The sequence below is a fragment of the Eurosta solidaginis genome, chromosome 4, assembly GCF_040869045.1.
Source record: "Eurosta solidaginis isolate ZX-2024a chromosome 4, ASM4086904v1, whole genome shotgun sequence".
In the NCBI taxonomy this organism is placed as follows: domain Eukaryota; kingdom Metazoa; phylum Arthropoda; class Insecta; order Diptera; family Tephritidae; genus Eurosta; species Eurosta solidaginis.
In genome coordinates this window covers 252708543-252721786 of record NC_090322.1, presented here as the reverse complement: position 1 = coordinate 252721786, position 13244 = coordinate 252708543, and the positions used below count along the sequence as shown (strand labels likewise).

Here is a 13244-nt window from a genome sequence, read left to right as displayed (position 1 = left end):
GGCTTCCCAGAAAATACATAATGATTGGACAATACAAAGGTTGTGAGCTATTTGAACCCCAGGTAAGTGAAACTATCTTGACATATGTACCTGGATACGTGCATGATGAAATGAATATTCAGGTGTTCCCATCGCGTTGGCGTTTTCCCTTATTCTGACAAGTTCGGCATTCATAATTTAAAGGGTTGTCTATCATACATAATTGCATTTGAATTCTACTACGATCGGAGTAGATTTTAATATACGTTTAGAAATATAATAACTATATAAGCCGCTACCAGATTTTTTTAGACATATGTAAATATTAACGTAACTTTGTATTCCCCAATATATTATAGACAAAATTTAGCAGAAAACTTTTTTTTTAGGAAACTTGTACGAAAAATTAAGCAATCAAAATTTATTACTTTTGTGGTACAAGTAAATACTGGCAAATAGAGCTGCCGAAAAACTGAGGTTATGTCGTTGACATCACCTTTATTATTGCATTATGATAGGAATCATAAATGATTATTCAAGAATAATCACATTTAAGGTAAATTTTTCTCCCGACGATACATTAATTTTCGAACAAAAAATGCTTTTAAATTTGACCGTTTTTAATCATCTTGGGGTATGATATTTAAATATTTTTTGATCAAAATTTTTAAAAAATGTTGGTTGGGACATGTTTTCAAATTGTTAAAAGAAAGCAAGTTACCCGAAAAAGGTGCCGATTTTTTTTAAAATTCTGTGATGCAAAATCCTTTAGTAGGCTTCTGGGGTTTAAATACTCCTTTAAAATGATTCTCACTCAGCTCATACTTAAGTTGATGATATATGCACGTATTTAATTTATTTATTATTACGGCTGTTTAGGCCTAAAACTTAAATTACTAAATACAATTCATTATTAAAATTACTTAGTTCTATTGAATATGCTGTCGGAATGCCATGTGATTCCGATTAGCATATTTATTAGCATGACAAACGGACGAGTCTTGGACTCACTCTCTTTAAGGGAGGTTGGAAAGGACACGTTTCCAATCCTCCAGTACTCCCAGCATAAGGCAACAACATTTCTAATATATATATTCATTTATGACGCTGTGGGATTGCAAGATTCCGATCAGAACAGCTCAACATGTAAAGGGAGGTTGAAAAGGACGTGTTTCCAATCCTCCATGTTCCAACTTTTGTTTGGCCTTATTTTATTTAATTATTATTGGTATCTCAAAGTGATGAGTAATGTTTATTTGAAGGTTGGAAAGAACGTGTTTCCAATCCTGTCCCGAATTACGCTGAAAGCACGTTGTGCCCCATGACTTTTTTGTCAGGCGATCCAATTACGGTTAATGATTCTGCAGCTTAAGGCTTGGCTGGTTGTGCATTCTCCATCATGTGTCCGTACATAAAAATCAAAAATAGGGACAATTAAAACTTGTTTACCTTAGCGGGAGAGTTTTATAGTGCTCTAGCAATTTTTTTTTTTTTTGAATGTTTTTAAATTATTACTATTTTTTATATGATTAGGAAGTCCGTTAAAACTTTTTAAGCCTTTATAAAATATATTTTTCTTGTCCAGTTCTGTTTTGAAGAGAGGAATTCTGAAATTGTTGTTTTCTCTGACTACGTATGAGTGGGTTTCATTAACATAAATTAGTTTATCACTCAAGTACTCAGGCAACATTCCAATCTTCATTTAAACACAAATTTCATACTGTGATAAAATATAAGCTGTCCAATTAAGTGTTTCGATCATAGTTTTTATTGGAGTGTCGTATGGCAGCTTAAGGATAAATCTCATAGCTTTATTTTGCATAACCTGTAGCGTATCTACTTGTGCATGGCTAGCAATAAAAAATATTGTATATAAAGTTCGGCTCAATTATGGATCTGTAGACTTTCAATTTATATTTTTTACTTATATATTTACATGATCTCTTCCAGAATGCAATTTTCTTGGCAATTTTAGGAACTATATATTCAATGTGATCATTAAACTTTAACTTGTTGTCAATCTGTACCCCTAAATACTTAAATATTTGAACTTCCTCTATTTTTGTATTCATAATTTCTAGATCAATTTTCGGCGAATCTTTATTAAACGTTCTGGATATGATCATAAAACTTGTTTTGTTGACATTTAATTTTAGTTTATTGCTGCAAAGCCACCTGTATAGTGAATTAAGATTTTCTTGCATTTTACTCTTAGCTAACGTTAAGTCCGATTCACTTAACTCTAGTTGGGCATCATCCGGGAACAACCTAATTTTGCTGTATTTCAATGCTAAGGATATATCATTAATATAAATGTTAAATAGGATGGCCCCAGTCCATACCAAGCCTTGTGGCAGTCCTATTTCTACAACGGCCTCCTCCGATACCCCCGATTCTATATTCGTTCTTTGTTTCCGGTTTGTTAAAAAACTCTTAAACCATTTCAGGTCAATGTCCCTTATCCCCAGGGTCGGCTCTACCATATACGCGAACTACGCGACCGCCTAGGGCACCAAGTTCTAGGGGGCACCAAATTCGATAAACACTTTTGTACTAAAAATCCTTTTTGCAAAAAAAAAAAAAATTTTGTAGGGGCCCTATATTTAGTTTCATTAAAAAAAATTTAATTTTCACCTTATATTTTACAACACAACTTGTCTGGTCTCATGCCCAATTTAGTATTTTCTTCACGATACCAATGGCGGTTGCGAGTGGCGAGCGTAGCTTTTCGAAACTGAAATTTATCAAAACGTACTTGTGTTCGGCCATGACTCAAGAAAGGCTTGTCGGTTTAGCATTGCTATCAATAGAGCAGGAAATTGCGCAAAAATTAGATTTAAGTAAAATTATATTAACTTTCTCTGAGTTGAAGGCGCGGAAAATGAAGTTTTAGAAAACTCTAAGGTAATTAAAAATACTTTTGAGTGTTATATTTTCGTTCTTTTGTTGAAAAAAAAAAAATATATTTAATATGAAAAAGAAATATTTTTTGTTTTTTGACACTAAGTTTGAATTTAATATTTCTGATCTCCAATTTCTTTCTATAAATACGGGATAAAGGGGCCGCAAATAATAACTCGCCTAGGGCCCCAAATTCTCTTGAGCCGGCCCTGCTTATCCCGATTTGACGTAACTTAGCGAGCATTATATTTCTATCAATTGTTTCAAAAGCTATTTTTAAATCAATGAACACTGCGACTGTACTTTTCTTTGAACTTAGTTCTTCTTTCCAGTTCGATATGACATAATTTAATGCAGTTTCAAAGGAGTGCCTTTCTCTGAAACCAGATTGTTCTTTCATAAGTATTTTATTATTTTCAAGGTATGTAGCTAACAAGTTGACTTTTTACGGCTAACTCTAACATTTTTTCTAAATTTGGTAATGTGTTAATCGGTCTCAGATTTTCCGCTAGAGCTGAATTTTTTACCTTCCGAATAGGTACTATTGTTGATATTTTCCATGATTCAGGCACTATTCCAGCTCTGAGGTTTTTTTTACAACTTCGCCATAGAAATGTCCCATATAGGATACCGAACCTTTAATATCTCCTTCAGAAAGAAGGTTTTTTCCACCAATTTTATTTTGAAATCGGTTAACTATCCGAGTTAACTCTTCAACCGAAATTTCCTTAAACTCTAGACATGTAGTCGTACTGGACTGCAAATTTTAGGCATTTCAATTCATTGGTTAATATCAACAATACTATCAATAAAAAATGAATTTAACGCTTTAGCTATGTATATCCTCTGGGGTTTTATAAGTAATATCCTTTACAATTACCGTCTGTATATTTTCTTTCACTTCAGTTAGGTTTGCTGCTTGTTTAAGATGTCTCCACATTGATTTGCTATCCGAACGGGTTAAGTAAATCCTATTCTTCATATACATAACTTCTTTCTTTTGTATAAGCTTTTTATAATACTTCGCAACATTGTTGTACTCTGTGAAATCACCCGTTGACAAAGCTTCGGACCGTAAGTGGTATTTTAGCTTGTTTGTTTCGGTCAATTCGTGGTCGTACCACTTATTTCTCAGTTGTACGCTTTTGCTCTTCTCGATCGTGAATACCCCCATACAGTTGTTTAGACAGGTACTTATGTAGTTGACCATGTCATCTACAATCATGCCGTTCTATATACTAAAGTCGCAATTTCTTAATAAATTTAAAAGGCTGTCGGCAGTGTAATTCTCCCAAGACGTTGAGGTAATCATCCTTCGCAAGGGATATGAATTATTAACTTTGATGGAAAATGAGATTGTTTCGTGATCGTATGAGAAGGGTTTGAAAATTCACTTTATTTGCTTAATTATAAAATAGCGTCTGAAATGCTAATTTTGATTTTCACGCTTCATCATTCAACACCCAACTCTCCCGGTTTTACATTTCCTAAAGTGGGCCGCCCCATCTCCAACTATCAACCACGTTTAAATATGACCAACACGTGACGGCTCCTGTTACAAATGTGAATACGTAGGCACATATTTTAACCAGGTTAGGGTTTATCCTTCGCAAGAACACTCAAAGTGGTGAAGAAAAAAGTTTCCCAAGACAGTCGAACAAATGACCGGTTGTTCTACTACCCTAACGTAGGGGATAGTCGAACTTGTCTGAAAGCTTAAGGCGGTAATCCACAACGAGCTCTTACATATATCGTAAGGACGAAGACTATTGAATTCAGTCTTTCGAACACAAACGTCTGCAAATTTTGGTCTACATTTTAAAACTTTTATCCAAGGTCCTTGTAAAGTTTAAATTATGTAGATGCGCCAAGGATTATCCGATGTTCACCCATGAGTTACGCAAAGATATCCACTTAGACTGCTTATGATTTCAAGGGCGGCATCCTTGACCGAATAGTTACTCCCTAACGTTTCAAGGTATTTCTTTGGTGTAGCTCAGCAGCATAGCGCGACAAAAACATCCGTCAAAAAGACCTCGGAGCTATACCTAGACCTTCTAGGAAAGTGACGTCGACGAAAGATATGAGTTCGAAGTCACAGTGTTATAGCGTCTGTGCTATCATATGGTTTGAGAGCCAGTAGTCGTGGTAGTGACCGGTGGTCGGGATTGCTACTGTTCGCACGGCGGGAATTGTAACTCTTAGAAACAGCCGAAAAAACTGAAGGCGCTCTTTGGCGCGATCAACAATAGGCCAGCATTGATGCTAATCGTTAAAGTTAATCGTACCAGTAAAGTCATGCTATTAGTACATAATTGATAGCAACCTTTGTGCGTGACCATCATGGAGCCTTAAATGATTTAAAGAAATCGTGCCGACGACGAGTATGAGGGTTAGCCCAGAACATCTCCTTCGGAGAAACTACGCTACAAAAGCGTGACAATTTTAAGTATTTCTCCCTCCCTCCGCAATGATTTACACCCGAAATTTTTTAACGATCGGCGAGATTTTGAGGCAGAACCCCGGATCTTTCCGAAAAGGCCGAAACGTCAATTTCCTTAAATACATATAAACACAACCTTTACAAATATTTTTTTAAATATTCGTATTACAAGCCTCTCAGATACTCAGACGCAACTTTATGATATTGTTCCAGATCGTCAAACGTACCATTGACGTCTGCAGTATGTTTCCATATTCTGCCCCGCCGCCGCCGCCGGTATATAATATATACGCCGCCGCCACTTATCTGCACCCAGGATAGATTGGTATTGAAAATGAGCGAAATCGGATGATAATCACTCCCACTTTTTATATATACATATAACATTTTGGAAAACACAAAAGCCTGATTATTTAGTAAATACACTTACAATGTTGAAATTTTACGTGTGGACTGATATTGAGACTCTTGATAAAAATTAAAAAAAAAAATTAAAATGGGCGTGGCACCGCCCACTTGTGATAAAATCAATTTTGCTAATATTATTAATCATAAATCAAAAATCGTTAAACCTATCGTAACAAAATTCGGCAGAGGGGTTGCCTTTACTATAGGGAATGCTTTGATGAAAAATTAACGAAATCGGTTATGCACCCCGCCCACTTTTATATAAAAGCTTTTTAAAAGGATCGGGGACGAATAAAATAAGCTATATCTTTGCAAAAAAGAGCTTTATATCAATGTTATTTCATTTTCCATGTGGATTTATAACAATAAATAGGAAAAACTTAAAATTTAAAAAAATGGGCGTGGCGCCGCTTCTTTTATAACTAAGCAATTTTCTATATTTCGGGAGCCATATCTCGAAGAAAAATTAAAAGATCGTAATAAAATTGGGTACACAAATTTTCCCTATAGCAGGATATATTTCCAGAAAAAATGGACGAGATCGGTTAAAGACCACGCCCACTTTTATACAAAAAATTTTTAAAAGGGTCGTAGACTAGAATAATAAGCTATAACTTAAAAAAAAAATTGTTTTGAATCAATGATATTTCACTTATCAAGTTTTATTGTAAGAGGAAATGGGGAGACATTTTTTTTAATCGGGCGCTGCCACGTGTTATGTAGAAAAGTAATTTATCTGAAATGAAATGTAAAATTGAAGCTCACGCTGAGTATATAATGTTCGGTTACACCTGAACTTAGACACCTTTACTTGTTTACATATATATACGTTTACGCTTAAACTTTATATGGACTGCTAAGCGTTAAACTTTACCTTCTCTTCTGAGTACTCCTAAATTTCAATACGCATTGTACTCAGATGCAATGATTACTGATTCCTCAGCTTGCGCTGCTTTTATACTCTCGGTTTTCTCGTTCACCCGTTTCTCCTAAGGTCTAGTCATTTCGCGAAAATGTGTTCGAGAACAATTGTACCTCATACTTGGACAAAGAGGATAAATTCTGTGGTCAAAAGGCTTAACAGCACAAGTGCGTTTTTTGCGTTTTTCAGGAGAAGATTTAAATTATATGTTATTATGTTTAAATTATGTTTGCCCTTTCTTAATATCTCGTTAACTATTGAAGTGATCTTCACAAAATTTTGACACAATATGAAATCGAATAAGGATAACTCAACCATGATAATAACTCAATTTTGCTAAAAATAGACTTGTGCTGTTAAGCCTTGTAACCACAGAATTATGATAAGAGCCACCAGTTTGCTACGAGTGGCAAGTAACTCGCTGGAAATCAAAAAATTTATACCGAATCAAAAAGGAAAAATTATAGTTATTATTTTTTTTGTGGGAGGGTTTCATAAAATGTCTTCTATACATTTTCGTGTGGTATTTGTGTTTATTTGTCCGACTGTATTCAATTAATTCTCTTTCTAAAAATCACAGTTGCACAAGTTGCACAAACATCAGCGTGCTTTGCACGCAGAGTATATTAACTTTGATTGGATAACGGCTGGCTGTACAGATATAAAGGAATCGAGATAGATATAGACAGACTTCCATATATCAAAATCATCAGTATCGAAAAAAAATTTGATTGGGCCATGTCCGTCCGTCTGTCCGTTAACACGAAAACTTGAGTAAATATTGAGATTTTTTCACCAAATTTGGTACACGAGCTTATCTGGACCCAGAATAGATTGGTATTGAAAATGAGCGAAATCGGATGATAACCACGACCACTATATATATATATAAAATTTTGGAAAACACAAAAAACATGATTATTTAGTAAATAATACACCTATGTAGAATGTTGAAATTTGACATGTGGACTGATATTGAGACTCTTGATAAAATTTGAAAAAAAAAATTGTAAATGGTCGTGGCTCCGCCAACTTGTGATAAAATCATTTTTACAAATATTATCAATCATAAATCAAAAATCATTAAAACTATCGTAACGAAATTCGGCAGAGAGGTTGCCTTTACTATATGGAATGCTTTGAAGAAAAATTTACGAAATCGGTTAAGGACCACGCCCACTTTTATATAAAATCCCCAGTGGGTTAGGTGGTCAGAATATACCCGCGGTAGGTATGCCTGTCGTAAGAGGCGACTAAAATACCAGAGGGAAATATTTCTAGTAAAATGGACGGGATCGGTTAAAGACCACGGCAACTTAGATATAAAATAAGTTTAAAAAGGTCGTAGACTAGAATAATAAGTTATAACTTAAAAAAAAAATAGTTTTGAATCAATGATATTTCACTTAACAAGTTTTATTGTAAGAGGAAATGGGGAGACATTTTTTTTAAACGGGCGGTGCCACGTGCTATGTAGAAAAGTACATTATCTGAAATGAAATGTACAATTGAAGCTCACGCTGAGTATATAATGTTCGGTTACACCCGAACTTAGACACCTTTACTTGTTTACATCTACATATATACGTTTACGCTTAAACTTTCTATGGACTGCTAAGCGTTAAATTTTATCTACTCTTCTGAGTACTCCTAAATTTCAATACACATTGTACTCAGATGCAACTGATATATGTGTCTATGTTTCACCTCTACACAACCTCTATGTATTACCTCTACAAATGGTGTGTGTCCACTATTCACCGCAAAAAGGTTATACACAGACCCAAATCACCTACCCAAGAAGATCATCTTGTGTGATTTGTGATACACAGACATATCGGATAAACGCCACGGCTAATATCAAGAATTTTTTTTAATAATAAATGCTACGTTTTCAACTAATTATTGAGATTTACCAAAAGAAAGACTTAATCGCTCGTAGTTCTGACGGCATGCACACTCTTAAGGAGCATATGTACCTAAATGCTATGAAGAAGATAAAATTAATAACTTTGGGTAATGATGCTGTTGCTCTTGTGGGCATTGTCGAAAGGATTCGTCTTCACATTGATATTTGGGTCCTTCAACACCCCTTCCGACATTTTGGGACACTATCCTCTTACTTGCATAATTTTTGTCTCGATGATTAAATGCCAATTAAACATAATGGCAGGAAATTATAAAAATAATACAAACAATTAAAAAAATTGCGGCCTTATTGAATTTATTATACCACATTTATATTACATCAAAGTAGCATAAAGTTTTTCGTAAAGCAAACGTCCTACCCAGCGTAGAATGAGTACACTTCCGATTAATTTAATGAGAAAATGCAATACTTTGTAAATTTTCATGCGTGTGAGTGCACCTTGAGAACATGTCGCCGGTTCGTTTAGTAAAAATACACGGGCACCACGAATGCCCTGACGAAAGAATTGGTCATAGTCGAGATCTTTGAACTGTAGGAATCCGAATTTATCTCTGAAATGATTTAAGAAGTTGGGATGTTAGAGAACGGCGGAAGATCGTCAATTTTTGATGTGTTGGAAGACAAACTTAATATCAGATTTCTTCAGCTTCAACCCCAATGACGACAATTTTATAGTCAAAAATATATTTTGGTCCCACTTAGGTACGTATTATATGTATATGTGGAAATTCTTATAGAAAGAAGAAAAACTGTAATAAAATGTGGGTTAATGATTTGTCTACTGCTACTTGCACTTGTTTTATGAGAACAATTTGTAAAGATGTAACCGAGAAGTGGAATCAAATATGTTTCACCTCCGTGCACATAACATTACTGGGCTCCAGTGAGCTGTAAAGGCAATGGTGGGTTAATCAATGTCGTGGTGCCTAGAAAAAGGACGCTACATTGAGCGTTTTGGGCATCATTCCTACAAGCCTCTTATTGATATTTTTTTGAATAGGCTTTTGGAGATAAAAGAACTTAACTCCTCTCAACATAAGGTGAATTTGATAAATACGGTTATATTTGGCATGCATTTAAGGGGATTAATTTGCACTGTGCGGCATTATGTAACAATATCCAATAGCGACTGAAATTTGGGTACACCTGATAATCCCGTTTTTCAATCAACAGAGAAAAATACCGACAAAATTTTATATTTGGACCTGGTATTACCGTTTTAGGGGCGAGACTGAAAAAATCGTTCAATTAAGTTTTAAGAGTAAAAGGGCCCATTACTGATACTTACATGCCAACCTAATATAAACGCACGCAAGTCATTTTCTGTCAAAAATGTCTCATGCACATACAACTTGTATGAGAGCAACCCAAATTGAATTTCCTGCGTGAAAACCTAACTCGATTTCCAATTTTTGTTCTGCGTGACATTTAGATTTGACGTTTGCACACATGCTTTACATTGTCGCAACACATGCTTATTTGGGTTTGGACAAAAAACGCCGGTTGTTTGCGTGCGCTAAAAAAACGCAGTGCGGTTTTATTATGTTGGCATGTTAGCATTGACTTGACTTGGCTTGAGAGCTGTCACTTACAGTTCTGTTAAATGAACATTGCATGTTACTGATTACTCAAAACTTAGCAACACTTAACTTGACTTAGAAGTCTGTTGAATTTTGATTTTTTATGTAAGTTCTAAGTGACGTTTACATTTTGAGATGCCATTTGTTTGTTTCCATTTCATTTTGATATTTTGTCATACAAATTGACATTTATTTAAAAATAAATTTCACCGCTGATTATGATGCCAGATTGTATGCGCCAAGTGGAGTATAATCGTGGCTAAGTTGCCAAGTTTACGCCAAGTCAAGTCAAGTCTATGCTAAGTATCAGTAATGGGGGCTAAAAGCCCATGCAAAGTTGACGTATCCATATCCATATAAAACAGCTGAACCAACCAATCTTATGTAAATCAATGTAAACGGTCAATGGTGCCATGCCATAAAGCCCTAGCCATAAACATACCATACCAACCAATTGGTTTTTTGCCATATCCATAACCTATAAATATTTGAGTTGGTAAATTTGTTAACTTTTTTGTATACACACATTTTTCTTTTGTTTCGTTTCAGTTATTAATTGTTTTATTTATTAGTATTTTTGCATTTCTTTTTTCTATAACTGATGCCAATAGATACGGTTATGTAAAAAATGGTTATGACAATCTTGTTATGACTATGCCAGGCCCTTAACCGTATTGTGCAATGCACATGGTTAATAGATGGTAAACTTACACTTCGATATCCGATACACAGGCATTTAATGAATAAAAGTTATCGTTTTTGAAGTCCCATTGTGTTGTTACGAATAAATGTAAAGCCGTGGTCGCAGCATAAATTCGTCGCTGTAATTTTAAAAGGCTAAAAAACAGAGTTATACGAATTTAAAATAAATGAAATTGTATATTATTGGCTAAGACTTACAATGGTTTTGTATTGGTGAATCGCAACGCGAAATCGACCAAAATCGCCACTAAGACTTGAAGGGTTGCGAACTGGAAAGAAAAATAATGATACCAATTGAATACAAATCTTAATGGAATCACAATTTTGGTTAACGAAATAATTGGTGTAACGAATTTTGGGAAATTCCTAGTAATGATGCACCTTCTGCTAACGTTCGTATCGCTGAACTATCGAATAAATAACTCCAAAATTCAGTATTGCAAAATGGTCCTTATTAGACTGAAGAGCGTGTTTAAATCAAACTGATAACTGATTCCTCAGCTTGCGCTGCTTTTATACTCTCGGTTTTCTCGTTCACCCGTTTCTCCTAAGGTCTAGTCATTTCGCGAAAATGTGTTCGAGAACAATAGTACCTCATGCTTGGGCAAAGAGGATAAATTCTGTGGTCACAAGGCTTAACAGCACAAGTGTGTTTTTGCGTTTTTCAGGAGACCATTTTAAAGATTTAAATTATATGTTATTATGTTTAAATTATGTTTGCCTTTTCTTAATATCTCGTTAACTATTGGAGTGATCTTCACAAAATTTTGACACAATATGAAATCGAATAAGGAGAACTCAACCATGATAATAACTCAATTTTGCCAAAAATGGACTTGTGCTGTTAAGCCTTGTGACCACAGAATTATGACAAGAGCCACCAGTTTGCTACGAGTGGCGAGTAACTCGGTGGAAATCAAAAAATGTATGCCGAATCAAAAAGGAAAAATTATAATTATTTTTTTTTTGGGGCGAGATGTGCATAAAATGTCTTCTATACATTTTCGTGGGGTATTTGTGTTTATTTTGCGACTGTATTAAATTAATTAATTAATTCTCTTTCTAAAAATCACAGTTGCACAAGTTACACAAACATCAGCGTGCTTTGCACGCAGAGTATATTAACTTTGATTGGATAACGGCAGGTTGTACAGGTATAAAGGAATCGAGATAGATATAGACAGATTTCCATATATCAAAATCATCAGTATCGAAAAAAAATTTGATTGAGCCATGTCCGTCCGTCCTTCCGTCTGTCCGTTAACACGATAACTTGAGTAAGTATTGAGATTTCTTCACCAAATTTGGTACACGAGTTTATCTGGACCCAGAATAGATTGGTATATAAAATGATATATAACATTTTGGAAAACACAAAAAACCTGATTATTTAGTAAATAATACACCTATGTAGAATGTTGAAATTTGGCGTGTGGACTGATATTGAGACTCCTGATAAAATTTGAAAAAAAAATTTTAAATGGTGATAAAATCAATTTTACAAATATTATCAATCATAAATCAAAAATTATTAAACCTATCGTAACAAAATTTGGCAGAGAGGTTGCCTTTACTATATGGAATGCTTTGAAGAAAAATTCGAAAATCGGTTAAGGACCACGCCACTTTTATATAAAATCCCCAGTGGGTTAGGGGGTCAGAATATACCCGCGGTAGGTATGCCTGTCGTAAGAGGCGACTAAACTACCAGATTCAAGGGGCTGTGTAGCGCAAACCTTCGGGTTGCCAGCGCAATATACAGCTTCTCCAAACCCAATTGTCAACCTCACCTACCGCGGCGAATCCTGTTTCACTAACAGACGAGGCTCTGGCGACCCCAACACTCCTCAAAGCCTTCGGGGAGAAACCTAATCGCTACAACAACAACAACAAAACTTTTATATAAAAGATTTTTAAAAGGGTCGTGGACGAACAAAATAAGCTATATCTTTGCAAAAAAGATGGTATTTCATTTCCCAAGTGCATTTATAACAATAAATGGGAGAAACTTCAAATTTAAAAAGAATGGGCGTGGCACCGCCCCTTTTATGACTAAGGAGTTTTCTATGTTTCAGGAGCCATAACTCGAAGAAAAATTAGCGGATCGTAATAAAATTGGGTACACAAATTTTCCCTATAGCAGGAAATATTTCTAGTAAAAATGGACGGGATCGGTTAAAGACCATGGCAACTTAGATATAAAACAAGTTTAAAAGGGTCGTAGACTAGAATAATAAGCTATATCTTAGTAAAAATAGTTTGGATCCCTGCGAGCTTTTAGAGAACATCGCAAGAAAATCAAATCTGTGACTCCTTTGCGTCCAATCGGCATTGAGGGGTCCTTTCATATATACGAGAGCCTCACTAGGGAGAATAGAC

General features: G+C 35.0%; 1 protein-coding gene across 4 annotated transcripts in view; it reads right to left on the bottom strand.

The window, feature by feature from the left end:
* Positions 1-8860: 8860 nt before the first annotated feature.
* LOC137251326 (putative fatty acyl-CoA reductase CG5065) overlaps positions 8861-13244 on the bottom strand; it is a 30916-nt gene continuing 26532 nt past the window's right edge. For all 4 annotated transcript variants that reach the window (XM_067785694.1, XM_067785695.1, XM_067785697.1 and 1 more), the window contains 3 exons: positions 11064-11134; positions 10875-11000; positions 8861-9134 (listed from right to left, as the gene is read on the bottom strand). In XM_067785694.1, coding sequence (XP_067641795.1) covers positions 8897-9134; positions 10875-11000; positions 11064-11134 — 435 coding nt within the window. In that variant the 3' untranslated portion in view covers positions 8861-8896. The remainder of the gene's footprint in view (positions 9135-10874; positions 11001-11063; positions 11135-13244) is intronic.